This window comes from Megascapheus bottae, chromosome 24 (assembly GCF_031878675.1).
Source record: "Megascapheus bottae isolate mThoBot1 chromosome 24, mThoBot2.hap1, whole genome shotgun sequence".
In the NCBI taxonomy this organism is placed as follows: domain Eukaryota; kingdom Metazoa; phylum Chordata; class Mammalia; order Rodentia; family Geomyidae; genus Megascapheus; species Megascapheus bottae.
This window is the reverse complement of record NC_143532.1, coordinates 4,190,639-4,207,410: the sequence shown is the minus strand read 5'-3', so window position 1 is coordinate 4,207,410 and position 16,772 is coordinate 4,190,639. Positions and strand designations below refer to the sequence as shown.

The 16,772-nt window shown below is 49.4% G+C and overlaps 1 protein-coding gene, 1 long non-coding RNA gene and 1 other non-coding gene across 4 annotated transcripts in view; 2 read left to right on the top strand and 1 right to left on the bottom strand.

The window, feature by feature from the left end:
- The window catches only part of LOC150046821 (uncharacterized), a 55,375-nt gene extending 51,470 nt beyond the window's left edge, over positions 1 to 3,905 (top strand). The window contains exon 5 of one of the 2 annotated variants that reach the window (XR_016539530.1): positions 3,858 to 3,905. This is a non-coding gene — a long non-coding RNA (uncharacterized LOC150046821). Of the gene's footprint in view, positions 1 to 3,640; positions 3,771 to 3,857 lie in introns of those variants that run through there. The other variant, XR_016539527.1, reaches the window with a different exon arrangement.
- The window catches only part of LOC150046819 (polycystin-1-like protein 2), a 65,183-nt gene that overhangs the window by 39,835 nt on the left and 8,576 nt on the right, over positions 1 to 16,772 (bottom strand). The window contains exons 5-12 of the mRNA XM_090357229.1: positions 16,240 to 16,387; positions 13,291 to 13,520; positions 10,413 to 10,817; positions 8,795 to 8,872; positions 6,174 to 6,223; positions 3,734 to 3,851; positions 2,237 to 2,444; positions 453 to 570 (exon numbers count right to left, since the gene is read on the bottom strand). Of these exons, the coding sequence (XP_090213355.1) occupies positions 453 to 570; positions 2,237 to 2,444; positions 3,734 to 3,851; positions 6,174 to 6,223; positions 8,795 to 8,872; positions 10,413 to 10,817; positions 13,291 to 13,520; positions 16,240 to 16,387 (1,355 nt within the window). The remainder of the gene's footprint in view (positions 1 to 452; positions 571 to 2,236; positions 2,445 to 3,733; positions 3,852 to 6,173; positions 6,224 to 8,794; positions 8,873 to 10,412; positions 10,818 to 13,290; positions 13,521 to 16,239; positions 16,388 to 16,772) is intronic.
- LOC150046820 (small nucleolar RNA SNORA57) lies at positions 9,271 to 9,415 on the top strand. The gene has a single exon (XR_016539583.1). It is a non-coding gene; the product is annotated as a small nucleolar RNA SNORA57 (small nucleolar RNA).

Here is a 16,772-nt window from a genome sequence, read left to right as displayed (position 1 = left end):
GAGGCTACAGGACAGGAAGAGAGGGAAGGGAAGCAAAGAAGCAGTTCCACAAGAGGTGAGCGGCCTCAGCCTGGCCCCATGGGGAGCTGTGGAACAGGAGAGCTGCACATCGAAGATGATGCCTTCCTAGGGGCTTAGGGCCTGGACTGCTCAACCTCCTATCAGTCCCTACACAGCACTGGGAGATGAGAGATGGGTCAGGGAGAAGTGTCAGCCTGGACAGGGGCCTTGGGCCAGTAGCACTGGCCAGGTACCTCCCTATGGAGTTACTTTTTTCTTTCTTTCTTTCTTTCTTTCTTTCTTTCTTTTTTTTTTTTTTTTTTTTTTTTTTTGCTGGTGCTAATGACCAAGGGCCACAGAGCTATCTCCCCAGCCCCTTAGCCTTTGCTTCTCTGTATCCATCCTGCTGGGGATTCACTCTGTCCTCTATGAGTGGCTATCATCGTCCTTACTTTGTCTGGAGAACTGTCCAAGTACCAGTTGTATGTGGCTGTCGGGGTGTCCTCTCCCAAGGCGACCCTGAGCAGAATGTCTTCATTGGCATCCACCAGCTGGCAGTTCTGCTCACAGCTGGAAAGGAAACAGGGAGCAGGGAGAGGAAGCTCCCTTACGCACTATGAGAAGCCCACTCTTCTGCCCGGTTCTTGTTGAGCCCTCTGAGAGGGTGGGGAATGGCCTTTCCCCAAATGGAAAGTGGTGTCAAAGCAGCCACTGCCCCAAGCCGCATCAGAGTCTAGCCCTGATCTTACAGAATGGGCAAACCCACGGCCTGACAAAACTCCCAAGTCACTTACACCTAAACCTTCAGGAGGCTGAAACAAGTGTTTGGGTTCAAATCTTGACCTTGCTACTTAGGAATACTCAGCCCTTATAAGTCACTTGGAGGCTGAGCTTCCGTGTCCTCACTTGCAAAGTGAGAGGGTAACCCCCCCCCCGAACACAAAACTGTGAATCTTTTCATCCTAATAACAGCAAATGATGGCACGGGAAGCATGCCAGACATAAAGAACATCCACAGATATCAACTCATCCAGTGCTCACAGCAGCCCTGTGAGTGCCACCCAGAATCCTCTGAGCACATGACCAACGCCAGGCTCAGAGTTCATGTGACTTCTCCTAAGCCCTCATCCTGGGCCTTCTCTATAATGGCCTGCTCCCTCTGCATGCAGCCCCCCAGAGGCCACGCTAGCCTCTGCCATGTCCAGTCCCTCCTTGGGATCCCTTTTGGTGTCACTTTATAAGCATTCCCTCCTGCTTTGCTTGTCACCCTCTGCCCTGGTACAAGCGCACTGCACTCCACTGGTCTTCCAGACCATTCAATAGCCCTTTGTGACTGATTCCCAGAGATCAGCCTTGGTAGACTGCATACCTCCACATCCTACCCTAGGGCAGCACTGGTGGAGAACCACTGGGAGTAGGAGAGAGGGCGGGGATTTATCACCGCTTGACTCCCCTTCTTTTCCTGAAGGGCCAAAGGCCGTGCCCCTCCAGCCAAGGCCACAGCTTAGACCGCAAGAGCTTCCAGTCACCTTTGTCCCCAGTCCTAGGAGCAATGGCTCCCTGTTACTGTCCTGCATTGTCACCTTGGTTGTCCCTTAGCCCTGTCTACATTTGTCAATGGAAACGTGTCACCCATCTGCGGCCCATTCCTCGTGAGAGGGGGCCATCTACTTCCTGCAAGGACCCAGCCAACAGACCAGATGCCTGGAGCTCTCACCTGGACTCTTGACGCACTCAGGTAATCTCCTAAGGCCACCTCTGCTCTTCCACACTCATTCTCTACCCTGCTAGCAAAGTGTTTGGAAGCAAGATGTGACCAGGTTCTAGATGGCTTCTCTCTGTAACTTTTAGATAAAGACCTCAACTCAGGTCCCAGCTACCCTGCCTGAACCTGGCCTGCCTACTCCTTGTCTCCTTCTTTACCACTCTTCTCTGTACTAGAGAAAGCTGGCCTCTTTCTCTTCCACTCTCTTCTTTTCTCCCCGAATCTTTGCCCTCTCCAGCCATACTTTTCCAGGCTATGTTCTTCCTGTTCCATCTCTGCTCAGCCCCAGCTCCTATGGGACGCCCTCTATGACCCCCTAACCAGGGAAACATTCAAACGTGTTCTCTCCCTTCACTCCTTTGTGTAAATCATTGCTGAGCCCTGCAGGGCTTGCCCTGAGGCAGGACCGTCCTGCATTGGCACCTAGTTCGTGCTGGCTGGTGAACAGAGGACCATGCCTGTGTGCCTCACCTGACTCGGGGCTCCAGGTCCCGGGGAGCAGACACATAGAGGCAGTGCTGTGTCTCTTTCTCCAGCTCCTGGCCCCTTAGGATGGCCAGGCGCAAGGTGACAGCCGATCCGGGGGGTGGCAGGCAGGATGGTGGGATCACCAGTTCCCTCTGGGCGGTGCGGAGTCGTTGCCTCTCAACACAGTGGCTCCACTGATCCCAGCAGCGTCCTGGAAGAGGGTGGGAGACGCTGTTATCCATGGCCCATATGGCTTGAGAGCTTCAGAAGAGGGTCTTCAGCTGGGAGCAGGTCCCGGGCACTGCCTCATCCTTAGTGCAGCTCTAAGGCCCTCTGGGGTATGGCAGCCCCTGCTCGCTGCCCCTGCAGTGGCAAGCTGCTGTCTCTTCTGCCTTTGGTAACAGCTCCATTAACTCAACTCCAGTGATGGATGTCTATCCATCCATACCTCACTCCCTATCGCTCCCACATGCTCATCAATCACAAAATATCCCCAGGGTCATGGCCGATGGTGTCCTAAAGTCCACGCCCCGTGCAATGTCAAAAGCCTTGAACTTCCATAGGATGTTGGAGCCAGTTAGTCCATTTTAAGGAATTTAGTAATGAAAGCAAGCACAGATATAAACATATCAAACAAATGACAACATTGGGCATAAGAGCAAACTAATGGAAATAACCTAAAATGTCCAAAACAACAGTCCTGGTGAAAAACACGAAAAAATAAAACCATTGCCGGGAGTTTGGCCTACAGTGCTTGCCTAGCATGCACGGAGACCCGGGTTCAATTCCTCAGTACCACATACATAGAAAAAAGCCAGAAGTGGTACCGTGGCTCAAGTGGTAGAGCTCTGGCCTTGAGAAAACCCAAGGACAGTGCTCGGACCCTGAGCACAAGTCCAGGACTGGCCAAAAACAACAACAAAAAAAACAATCCTAGTGAATAAATGATCATCTATTAACTGGATCACAGCCTATTGTGGATCCATTTATTATGATAAGACAGACAAGAAGACATGTGACATTAAACTCCGCAGGATATGTTGTCCAATGGAAAAAAAATGTTAACAGAGCAACACAACAAGTCAGTATGAATGATATTATTTCTAAAACAGTTCATATGTTTCTAGATTATAACCCTAGGAAAAAGAGGTCACTCATTTCTAAAAACTTGTGCTACCATCGTGGTTTGTCAAAAGATACCTGACCTTTGCCCCAGTAATGTGGGGATGGGGAGAAGGGAAGGCTGCCCCCCCAGAGAAGCAAGAGCATTCCATCACTGACCCTGTATGGCACTGTCAGTGTGTGCTAATAAAAAAGCACATGCCCATGCTTCCCTGTGTTCAGGGCCATTCCCCTCCTGGTGAGCCATCACTTCCTGTCTTCCTTTTCTGTTCACCTTACCATCAGGCCTAAGTGATATGCATGTGAAGAGGAAGAAAAATGACAGCAGAACCCAATGTTATCTGCCACTTCCCAGAAAGGACAACTCACACCACCTACCACAGGACCAGCGGAAGCGCAAGTCCTCATCACCGGCCGGCCAGCCCAGGGTGACTGTGGTGAAAGGGTCCACGTACAGGCCAGGCTTGATGTACACCTCCACATCCCCTTTGTGTCTCTGCAGAAGAAGGGGACACTGGTGAGGCAGCTCTCCATAAATGACTCCGCCTCGCTGTGCTGCGGTCAAGCCATCCTCCACCTCAGAGCGGTGTGTGGCAAGAGCAGGTGCAGTGTGAGGCACGGCGCAGAGGAAGACCCCGCTGACCCACCTGGCTGCAGTCACTGGGTAAGTAAGTTTATCTGAGTGTGGGCCCAGAACCCATCATGCATTCAATGCGCAGACGTAGTCTTAGGAGAGAGGCACTGGAGATCTAGGAACAAGGACCAGCCCTTGTCCTGGAGGTAGGAAAGCCGGGCACATGCACTGACAGAACCCGGAGCAGTGACTGAGGCCTGCCTCAGTCCAAACCCTCGGCCAGTTTTGATTCTGTTCTTCCGGGGATTTGATAGCATCTGTCTCCAGGGGTTGCTGTGGATTTGGTATTCCTTTTTACACAGACCCAGGAGCCTGGGGAAGCTCCCATAGGGCAGGGTCTCGGAACAATGGAAGGAGGAGGAGAGGGCAGATGCGTTCTAGGGAAAGGCACACGGTGTGTTCTGGGAATCAATTCTCGAGGGACCTGTTGAACAACTCAGGCTGTAAGGCCTCTTGCTCAAACCTAGAAGACAGCCTGTACAGTTTCACTGTACAGCCTACTGTGAAACTCAACCCCCAGTGTCCTCCACTGGCCTGAGAATAAATGCAAACTCCTTGCCTTGGCCTCTACCCATTCTAGTGTTCCTTCCACCTGGGTTCCAGCCACGCTGGTGTTCAGCCTTTACCAGCCTCCAGGCCTTCTCAGCCAAGCACTCAGAAAGCTCTGCCTCTGCAGACTGTCTTATCTTTGCATTCCTTCTCGAAAGGACTTGTCCAACCACATTCTCTTACCCGGACCTCTCCCCTCCCCCACAGTTGCTACCACCGTACCCTAGTGGTTCTTGAGGGATATATGCCACAAATTTTAATTTCTTAATTCTTCTAATTTATCTCATTCAGTGAGCTTCCTGAAGACAAGGATCACATCTTTTATTTATTTATTTTTTTAATCTGAGACTAGGACTTGAACTCAAGTGTCTCAGGCTTTGAAACGTTGGTTCTACCACCTGAGCCATACCTCCAACCCCAATCACATCTATTTATTCCACTGTTGAAGCCCTAATCCCTAGTATCAATGCTTCAGCCCTGTAAATGCACGAATGAAAATCACTGTTACTCATAAAGACATGTATAAACAATGTCAACAGCGAGGAGCTGAACACTCAATCTTTCTATCAATCCTAAAAATGCCCTTATTTTCTAATATAAGCAGTAAAAGCTATAAATATTCACCTATTTACTGCTTTGGCTGCATCCTACAAATTTGAACAGGTTGTCAGAAATATTTCCCAATTTCTCTGATGATAATATGAGGTGTGTGTGTGTGTGCATGCTCATGCCTGTACCAGGACTTGAACGCAGTGCCTCATGCTCTCAAGGCTTTTTCTCTCAAGGCTGATACTCTACCACTTGAGGCACAGCTCTACTTCCAGCTTTTTTTTGGGGGGGGGGGGTCAGTCATGGGACTTGAACTCTGGGCATGGGTGCTGCCTCTGAGCTCTTCAGCTCAAGGCTACTACCCTATCCCTTGAGCCACAGTGCCACTTCCAGTTTTCTGATGGTTAATTGGAGATAAGAGTCTCATGAACTTTAGTGCTCTGGCTGGTTTTGAACTGCAATCCTCAGATCTCAGCCTCCTGAGTATCTAGGATTACAGGTGTGAGCCACTGGCACCCAGCCTGATTATTTCCTCTTTGGACCATTTGTGTGGAATTTTAATTTGTTTGCTCATGCCAGTCCTAGAGACTGAAGTCAGACCCTCATGCTCTCACTTGACTTTTTCATTCAGCGCTGGTATACGCTACCATTTGATTCTTGCCTCCAGTTCCAGCTTTTTACTGGTTTACTACAAATAAGAGCCTCAAAAATTTGTCTGCCAGGGATGTCTCTGAATTGGAATCCTCAGATCTCAGCTTTTTAAGTAGCTAATATTATATACGTGAGCCATAGGTACCTAACCCATTCATTTTTTATTAGTAAAAGTATGCTATTTAACCTCTAAAATGTTCAAGTGATATCTATATTACTTAGATGGCTTAACAGTGATTTGCAGCATAATCCTGTTACAGGTGGAAAACACACTCTATTTGACTTCAGTCCTTTTATACCTTTTTTAAAAAGGAAGACGCTTTAAAGATTCTTACTCCAGGTAATTGGTACAAAACAAAATAAACCTGAAAACTAAAACCAAGTGCTTAGACATTTTTTTTCTTAAGAAGTTAAATGTCCAATAAAGATACTTACCTTCTTTTCTCCAGTATTCATCCCAGATGGTTCTTGCATACTGGAAGAGGCTGTGAATAAGGTAGAAGTGAATGGCGACCTTGGTGGGAAGCCTTATTACAGGTGGTTAAAAGTCAGAGTCATATGGGCACAGTCCTGAGGAGGGAAGACCACTTGAGTCCACAGAGTCTGAGGATAGCTTGCACAATATAGCAATACAGAGAAACCATCTCAAAAAAAAAAAAAAAGAAGAGGCAGAGTCAGAGAGTCATACAGAACACACCCGCAGGGCAGCAGCCCCTGTTGGTAAATGGAATAAAAATCTAGACATAGGAAAATAGGGCAAAAACAAAGATGCCATGTCTGCAATGGGGCTGAGACACCTCTTCAGTAGTTCAGGAAGACGTAGCTACCAACATAAATTGTGTTTGTCAGACCTCCAAACACCTGGGAGAGACAACTTAAAGGGGGCTAAGGTTTATTTCGGCTTGTGTTGCGGCGGTTTCAGTCCATCACGGCAGAGGGCCTGGTAGAAGAGAGCTACTCACCCTAGGGTGGCCAGGAAGCCGGGGAAGAGATCCTGGAGTTCTGGGTTTTCCTCTTTTTTCTACCTGGGCCCCAGCCCATGGGATGCTGCTCCCTCACACTCAGGGCAGGTGTCCTCCCCTGAGCTAAGCCTCTCTGGAAAATACCCTCTCACAAACACATACAGGTGTGTTTCGCACCTCTCCTGGCAAGACTGGCGCTTAACTTCAGCCATCATGGAGCTGAACTAGGGTCCTGTCAGACAGGCCCTTCTGTGGGCCTCTGAGATTTGCTGCCAAGCAAGGGCAGAAGGAGGACTCCTGGCTTGGGCATATGTTAATTTCCATGGTGTAACTGCTCCCATCGAGGTGCATGTCCTACTACCATCTGACGTCCCTGAGCGCTGAGCAAGAGGAGGTGGCTGAACCTGCGGGAGCAGCCATGTGCACTGTGGCACATTTCTCGTGGGCCTCTTGTTGCTTCTGTGACCCCGAGGCGGCTTAATTGTTCCTTCCGAGTCTTCGTTTCTTCGTCTACAAAGGAGACTCAGGGTAAAGTCCTATTTCCCTGGGATCTGGGATACAGAATGCCAGTTCTGTAGTGTGGCATATGAACACACAAAAGGTGCATTCCATTACTGTGCTCTGGAGACGCTGCAATGTCAGTGTGGTTCATGCTTAACTAAAACGTGGTGATGAAACACCAGTCAGGAGTAGGCTTCCGAGGAGGTTTTCCCATCAGGCCTCCAAGCCCTCTTGTGTCATTAAACAGCACCGACATGGATGTGCACTTCTTTCCCTGAGAAGCCATCTCTTTTGCCTGGGTCCTACTGAGGCAGACCAGCAGGAAGCAGCCACCGTCTTCTGCCCTAAGTACCCAGCATGACTGTGTCTAAGGGCCCCAGTCTGGGGCCACCTTGCTACTACCTTGCGACTGCTAGAAAAGGGAGAATCAGAATGGCGCCAGCTCCCAACCAAGAGATGGAGAGGCACAGATGTGGCGTAAGGGATGGATCTGGGTGTACTCAGGTGCCAGGCATCTCCTGGGCTCTTCATTTAGCAACCTGATACCATTTCCTCTTGACTTGGGCTAACCTGAATGGCTTTCCCGATCCTTGTTGCTCAGAAACTCCTGACAATGAACACTCAGGGTAAACGTCACGCTCTGTGATGGTTCCTGATGCCTGGCTCATCAACAGCCATTGCCCCTCGGCATCCAGAACCTACCTTCTCCCACAGAACCCGAAAATTCTGCATGCTTGTCTGCCCAGCGTCCCTTATAGACATAAGGGAAGATTGCTGGGTGCTTTAGCGAGAAAGATTTCCTCCTAATACAAAAAAAAGTGCATTTGAGGAACTGTCCTGTTCCTGCTGAACAATGCAGGTTGACAAACACTGTCTGGAGCTGCAGCAGCCATCTTGATTCCATGAGAAACAGAACTGAAGCCAGCACTCTGAGGATGGCAGAGCAGAAAGGTAGACTGTGCCTGGGTCTCTGCTGATGGGATCACTTGCCTCCGAGTTTCTTATACGAGACAAACGTCTTCTGGATTTAAAGCCACTGACTTTAGACTGACTTTCTGTTCTTTCCAGCTTAAATGTCTGATGAATACAAACTCTTTTGTTTCAGAATTATATGTCAGTGGTTGAATGCTTCCCTGTATGGTTGTCCTCCAGAGTCTGAGGCAGTTTGGTTCCAGGATCTCTTACAGATACTCAAATCTGAGGATGGTCAAGTCTATCGCCTTGCAGGTGTTTTTCTGTTGCTGTTGTTTTCAGTGCTAGGATTGAAACCTAAGACCTCTCACATGACAGGCAAAGCAGTACCCGCAGCCCTTCCAGATACTTTGAATGACCTCTAGATTACTTCCAATACCCGAAGTAATAAATATGATGTGGTAAAAGCTGCTACACATTGTGTTGGTTAGAGAATAATGACAAGAATGAAACACATATGCAGTGGGGATGGATATTTCTAATACTTTTGATCATTGTCTCTTTAAACAGGTATGAGTATTTGGAACATACGAATGTATTCAGAGGCCTGTAGAGGAAGTGGCACTGTCTGGACTCGAAGCTACCCCCATGCATGGGAATCCCGTAACAGAAACATCTTGCCTGTGACCGTGACATTCCTGATCTCCAAGCTCAGGTTTGAGAAGGCGTTCCATACCAACACGGTGACCAGAAAAGTACCTGCAATGTAAAAAGGTAAAGGGTGAGAGTGGTAGCACTATTGTTATCTGTTTAACCTACGCCGAGGCTACTCTCTCCCAGCGAGGGTTCTTCCTGTAAACTGAAGCCCACTGGTGAGTCTCTGAGCCTCCCAGCATGTATTGAGCATGGCCCAGAATCTGAGACATGGCGATGAAGGAACATCTAGCAGACTGGGACAGTAAGTGCCATGCCCTGGCAGGAATTGGCATGGGGATATCATGGCTGGGATCACTTCAACCTCAGGAGAGAAGGAAATGATTTATGGTGTGGACCAGGAACAGAGCTACATTTCAAAGGTGAATATGGCCGACGCTCATTAACCAGATTAGAGTGGTCATTCTCTCAGAGGACGTGGTATGATAGGATTACCGAGTGGCCCTCATTTCTCAGCAGGGGCTGGGCGTATAGTCCCGTTCTCCCAGGTACACAGGCAGAAGGAAAGGGCTCGAGCCCCCTCAAGCCCTGTCTTCCTTGCTAGTGATTTCTTGTTCTCTGGTTCTATCCTCAAGCTCCAGGACTCAAGTCCAAAGGAAAAAATGTAAAAAGGATTGCAAGAGTGGAGGGGGATGAGAGCCGCTAATCCACACGGTCGTCCTTCTCTCCTCGTGCCGCAGGAGTGGCAGCTGGAGGACTTCCTTCTGTTCCCTTCCCTGGAGAGCACAGCTGTGAAGACCAGGATCCTGACCTACAGGCCCTGCAGCTGCCTGTGGTGGGGAGGGGCGGGGAATGAAAGGCCGAGATAACTGAGCCTGTGTCTGCAAGTACCCACTGGTGGTTTCCAGTGGGCCAAGAATGGGGAAGACTTTTCCATGAGTCTGCTGTGAGCCTGGGTGGAGGGAGGCTGTACCAGAGGTCAGAGAGAATGAGAAGATTCAGCAGAAAGAATAGAGAGGCAGCTGTGGGACAGATGTGGCAGGGCAGCGGGGAGGTTTGGCCAGTCCTGGGAGCTGTGGCTCAGCCCTCAGCCCTCCCACAGAGGCAGCTTCACACATCTGCAGGGCTGTGAAACCATCCAGCACAGAGCTGGAACCAAGAGTGCGGTCCATTCTACCCTGTCGTCCATTCTACCCTGCGGTCCATTCTACCCTGTCGTCCATTCTACCCTGTCGTCCATTCTACCCTGCGGTCCATTCTACCCTGTCGTCCCTCCCTCCAGCTCCCATTTCCCCTACAGTAGCCCAGATCTATTAGTCTTAGTGGGAGAAGTCTATAATCATTTGAGAATGAAGGGGGGAAAAAGTCACAGGACAGTAGAGAGTTTAAATTCCTCTCACTGAATAATCTGCTTATCGGTGGTAGAAAGCAAAATCCAGAAAGGTCTGTACTGAGTATGTTTTCTGTTCACTGAGTTCTGGGCCTTCCTGAGGAGAGGCCTGCAGCTGCAGCCCCTGGGAAGGAAGCGAGGACCCCCGAGTAAGCCCTGGTAGTACATGGACCACACTGAAATACTGCCTGGTGCTGGGCCAGAAAGGGAAGCGGGCAGGGGGAGCAGGGGGCACGGTCCCCCAACCCCAGATACCTTCCACGGGAAGCGGCACAGCCAGCGTCCCAGGGAGCTCTCCAGCATGCTGCTCCTTCCGGGAGAAATCCACGTCGAGTCCCACCACCTCGAAGGCCAGCTCCTCCGGGGTGCCACCGGCCACCGAGACATTGACCAGTAAGTCCTGGCCAAGCTGCACGAGGCTGGAGGCCCAGGAGGCCTGCAGCCCCCACAGCAGCTCCACCAAGTGGACCGTGAGGGTTCCAGAAGGCGCAGAGGTGGTGCCGGGGCTGCTGGCTCGGAGGTGCAGATGGTGCCTCCCAGGGCCCATCAGCGTCTGCGCTGCCCTGTTCAGGGTCAGCTTGGGGGGCACCGAGCCCTTCTGCGTGGCAGACTCAGCCAGAGTTACGTTACCCCAAAGTGCAGTGTACGTCACCCCTGCTCCTAGGTGGGGTAGAGAGAAAATCGTAAAAGGAGTGTTAACGGTTTGTGCAGGTGATACTAGCACTGTGGTAATTCAGACTGAAGTTCTGTTTTCAGGCTCTGGATATAAATATGAACATGGATTTAAGGAAATACGGGAGGGCTAGACTTCGGTGCCTTACGCTTATAACCTTAGCTACTCAGGAGGCTGAGACCTTATGATCTTGGTCCAAAGCAGACAAATCCGAGACATCCTTAGTTCCAATTAACTAAAAAAAAAAAGCCAGGGGCCGGGAGTTTTGCCTAGTGGTTAAAGTGCTTGCCTAGCATGCATGAAGACCCAGGTTCGATTCCTCGGTACCACATGCATAGAAAAAAGCCAGAAGTGGTGCTGAGGCTCAAGTGGTAGAGAAAGTCCAAGGACAGTGCTCAGGCCCTGAGCTCAAGCCCAGGACTGGCAAAAAAAAAAAAAAAAAAAAAAAAAAAAAAGCCAGAAGTGGAGGTGTGGCTTAAGTCGGTAGAGCATCTGCTTGAGTAGGAACGCTAAGCAAGAATGTGAGTTGCTGAGCTCAAGCCCCAGTGCTGGCACACACACCAAAAAATGAAGACAAAAGAAAACATATAAAAGACATCTGGAAGTCGTATGACTCTTCCCAGATGTTCACAGAAATTATGTTGAGTCTTAGGTGAGTGACTTTTCTTGTCCTTCTGGGATCCCTTCTGCTTCTTTGCATATTCTAATTTTTACTATACATGTGAACCTACAAGTTTGTAACAAAAACACTGGGACATTTTGTTGATCGGAAAGCCTAAAAGGTAGTACCTCTGAGCGGGCTGGTTTTTATGCATGAGAATGAGCCTCAAGTCTTGTTTTCAGCAGGAGCAAGCAGAGGCATTTCCTTCCGTCCTCACTGGTGCCTAGAACCTGACAACAGGAGAATCCAGCCTATTCTCCACAAGTGGGGCTCCCTGGTCTGCACACGGTCACCCTAACTGGATGTTCACTATTGCGTTTGCCTCAGAAAATTAGATTTTTTTCAATAACAAATTAGGATTCTTTTCAATACAAACCAATCTAGTGTATTCCTTGTTTCCATGGCAATGATAAAAGAGATGGAGGAGACAGATGGAAATATAAACAGAAGCCCTAACTCTCACATTTACTGTTGCCTCTCACACCCCTGGCAAAGAATTGGTACTTAATGATATTTGCAAACTGAATATATATAAGGGTTTCCCCAACTGCACTTACAGCCATCTGCAGTCAGTAAGTACAAGGAGTCAACAAAAAAGCAAAAGAGTCTCGTGAGTGCTGTCAAAACCCATTAGAACTCCATTAAGTGACTGCTAGAGTGAGGTTCCAGATGGTGGGGGGGGGGTGTAGGGCGGGAGGGGGGTGGTTCAGACCAAGTCCTCTGCACTGAGCTGAGCCAGTTACATCAGCAGGTCTTGATCCAGATCCCAAACTAGACCTGCACCTCTTAGAAAGATGTTGCCCAGAAGGTCTCTATTGAGAGAAAGTGTTTTATTTAAAATAATACCTGAAACTGTGTACTGATCAATTAGCATAAATGCTGTGAAGAATCTGCATGGACACTGGCCAATCAGAATGAATTATATAACAAAATAGAAAAGATACCATGGCCAATCAGAGTAGGTGCCATGAACAATCAGAATTGACCCATTGTCCAATCAGTGGACATGATGACCAGTCAGAATGGACTCCGTGACCAATCAGAAAGATGTTGCGACCAATCAGAATGAACCCTAGCCATAACAGCTGATGTGGCTGTCCAGTGTGTATGGCCCAATATTATCCTTGAACAGGGGAAATGTGATTATGCCAAGCCATTCTGAGATTGACTCAGGTCCAGCTGGTAGCCCTCTCAGGCTTAGTAGGCCCCCAACAGTGAGTTGGTTTGGAGTTCAGTTCCTGAGACAGGACTATAGGTATTCCAAAAAGTCCCTCACGAAGGCTAGGAAGTCTCACTGGCTTACTAGACTCATGCCTTTGGCAAGTTTCTCAACCTTCTGTATCTCCATTTTTTTCATCAATAACATGGAGATAATGCTAACATATTTGTTTGGTCTAGTGTAGATAAAACACCTGGAACAGGGGTTGGGAGTTTGGCCTAGTGGTTAAAGTGCTTGCCTAGCATGCACAAAGATCGGGGTTCGATTCCTCAGTACCACATACACAGAAAAAAGCCAGAAATGGTTCTGTGGCTCAAGTGGTAGAGCTCTAGCCTTGAGAAAGTCCAAGGACAGGGCCCAGGCCCTGAGTTCAAGGACCAGGACTGGCAAAAAAAAAAAAAAAGCCTGGAACAGTGATTGCTACACTTAAGTGCTAAATAACTGAGTAGATGAGAGCTAAAATGCCAACTCAGTGAGGGATCATTGCTATTCTTTATCAAACCCAGGGAGCTGGCCAAATGGACTTGGAAGAACTCAGATTCTGCCATTTGCCTTGACCCCCTCGATTCTGCACACTCACCTCCATCAAGCTCCACCTGAAGCCACAGGGGCTCCCCAAAGACAGCCTGGCAGACAGGGCTGGCTCCAGGCTGAAACAGGCCAGCACACCCGGTGATACTCAGCCTTCTCATCTTGTCTCGAAGTGTCACTTGCCTCTGAGCTGTCACATGCCACTCGCTTGTGGTGCACTCAACAAACACAGTGAATTCTCCTGGAGATGTGAACTGGTGGATCACACTACTGAACGCACTGCCAGCCACAAGTCAGAAATGTTACTGTCTTTGGGACATGGAAACAAATACCACACACCTATCCACACATACACACCTGCAAAGATGACAAGGGGGGTTCACACAACTCAACATTTACCCTCCCTGGCCTCCCTGCTACATCAAAGCCCCCCCCACACACAGGAAGTTTTAGGAGGCTAATCATGTTCTTCATGGCCTTGATGCTGGTTACTTGTGTGTGTGTGCATTAGAGAAAAGTGAATTGAGCCTTACGAGGTTGGTTGGTTTTGTGCTATGTTGTTTTAGTTGTTATTTACAGTACTGGAAATCAAACCAGAGCCTTGTACTGGCCAGGTAAGGGTTCTATTATTGGGCTGCATCCTCTGCCTATGCTTTTTAGGATATAGGTTGTGTACGTCAATAAAAAGTTGAAAAAAATAGTTCCAGACTGTCATATGCACGTACATATTGCTGCTGCAGTCACCTTTAATGGGCTGTAAATTTTCTTTGAAAAGATAAGAGGAAAGAAAGTTCATATTTCTGGTCTCTGTGAATACCATCCAAGTATAAAGAACACCAGAACCATTTTTATATGTCACCTACCAGTGGCCATCCAGGTTGGTGGATGGAGCCATCTGATAGGTCAGGCAGAGCAGAAAGGGACGGAAATGGAAAGGTACTGTGTGGTGCATGCTCTGGTTACCTGCATAACCAAGTATCTCCACTAAGCTTTCCGAGCCTTGGCCCCCTAGAACACAAAATGAAGGCAGACCCAACCTTGGGCTGTTGGGGGATTTAGAGGATCCAATGGCTACGAAATGGTCTGCTGTGTCCTAAAGCCAAACGACACAGGTTCTGTATGGTAGGGTGGCATGGTAGGCTGCTTAGCCTATTGGAAGGAGAGGATTATACAAGTGCCTGTAATAGTCATGAAACAGTAAGAGTTGCCCTTTTTAGAATCAAGTCTGCCAGCTATTTCTTTCTTTGTGGCTTCATGTACTCTTTGAAATTATCCAGTCAGTATGAGTGACACTATCAGTGATATCACCAGCACAAATTATGTGGTTACCAGGCCTAAAGATTCTTCTTTTCCCCTCTGCAGTGGACTCTAGTCTTCATACCCAAAAACCTATCATCCAGGACCCGCAGGAGAGCCCATCTCCGATGGACTCAGGAGAGCATGCTGTTTCACCCAAGGTAGTGTCCTCTCCTCAGGGGCTTTCTGTATCTGGAGCCGGGGGGACTGCTGGATGCCAGGGTATAAGTGTCTCCTCTCTGGTCCCAATGGAAGGCAACCTTGGGAGCCATCCCACCCCAGGGTATCTGTGGAGTCCGCTGGGCTCTGTTGCTGCTGGACCCCGTCTGACTTCCCCTCTACTTCATCTTAGCACCTCTCCTCCTGCACTCCCAGTCAGTCTGTTTCCTGGTACTCAGTCTGTACCCTCTCCTCAGAACCATCTCCTCACACTGGCTAGCACCCTCCTGCCCAGAGCCTGTGAAGCTCTCCAGTATCTCTCATCATCCCACATAACCCCAAAGCCCAGCTGGAAAGAGATGCTTGCAGCAACTCAAATGTACTGTGTTCCTTCAGGACAAATGGTTCCTTTCTCCCTACATCCAGTGCTCCTGCCTCAACTCCAGTGATAAACCTGCCCTCTGCCCCAAAGCACTTCCATTCCAGAGTCCTCCCTCACTCTGCTTCTCGGTACATCTGAGTCACTCTAAGGCATGTGTCCCTCCCCCCCCCCCCCCCAACTGTGGGTTTCCTAACAAGTCCAGCCCTCCTTGACCTCTGTGGTCAGAGACCCCTCCCCGAATGGCAGAACAACGTCAGCTCCCCGATCTGCCAGTAGATGGTGCTCAGTGACCCAGGGCCCAACAAATTTTGTCTCATGCAACTGGGTGCATTAGGTCCACAGTACAATCTCAGACAGGCAGAAAGGTGTCCTAGATGGAGAATCAAAACAACAAGCAGGCACGGGCATGGAACAAAGAATCCAAAGTGGAAGGTCACTTCCAAAGCAGAGTTCTCTGCTTTTTCTCTCAGGCTGCTTCAGCCCTGGTATGTGTCTGTGATGGATGTGAGGGTCTAACTTTTACATCCCTACCTCTTAGACTAGCGAGGCATTCGGTGAAAGTAGGAGCCTGTAAGCATAGCATAGAAAGGCTCCGTGATACGTTGTGGCTTTAGTGTGTTTTAAATCCGTGCTGAAGCACTCATGTGGTTAAGCAAGCAGCAGACACATCCTTCTCGATACTAACAAATGATAGATGCAAGTCCAACGCATCTTGAAAGCAGGTGGGGTAGGTAACATAAGTGGAGCAATGCAAGATGAGTGTGCCAAGATCTACTGGTGATACAAACCAAGGTGGTGAGGGCTCTTAGGACACAGGTGAAGGCGGCGGAGTGTGTGCACTGTGTTTCAGGGTGTTGTACTCTCTACCCCAGGGGGCAATTACCTGTCCACCGGAACAACAACAACAAAAGCTAAACATGATTTGTAACAACGCCTGTTAGGAACCTTTCCACACCCCCCCACCTCCCCGCCCCAGGAACGACCCAGGCCAGCCTGCGGGGTGTGCACATCCACAGCCACTGGACATCGAAGCTGCAAGGCCTTTGGCCAGCCGGCACCCACAGTCAGCCCAAACATGAGAAGCCACCCAGCCCTCTCAAGAACCATGGGATATAAGGGCTCTTCTGAGTCACCCGGTGCTGGGGGACAGTCTGCTCCTACCTGGGAGGGTAGTAGGGATTCATGGTGTGCCCGTCTCCCATGCGAAGGGCACAGGACAGGTTTCCAGTGTAGGGAGAGAGGAGCCACGTTAGAGAGATGGTGACATTGTCCGAGACGAAGCTCTCCTCGGGCAGTTCCAGCCGCAGGCCTGCAACCCAACGAGAGATGACTGTGAAGCCAAGTCTGCCTTTCCACGCAGAACCAACTCTCTGCTCTCGACCACACCATTGTTTTTATGTGAGGAATTATTATTATTATTATTGTGTCAGTACTAGAGCTTGAACTCAGGGCCCTGTATGCTCAAGACTGGCACTCTACCCCTAGAGACATGCCCTCACTTTTAGTTTTTGTGTGTGCAGTCCTGGGTTTGGGCACTGTCCTTGAGCTTCCTCAAGGCTAGCGCTCTACCGCTTGAGCCACAGCACCACTTCTGCCTTTTTCTGTATATGTGATACCAAGGAATCAAACCCAGGGCCTCATGCATGCTAGGCGAGCACTCTACCACTAGGCCACACTCCCGGCCCCTCGCTTGT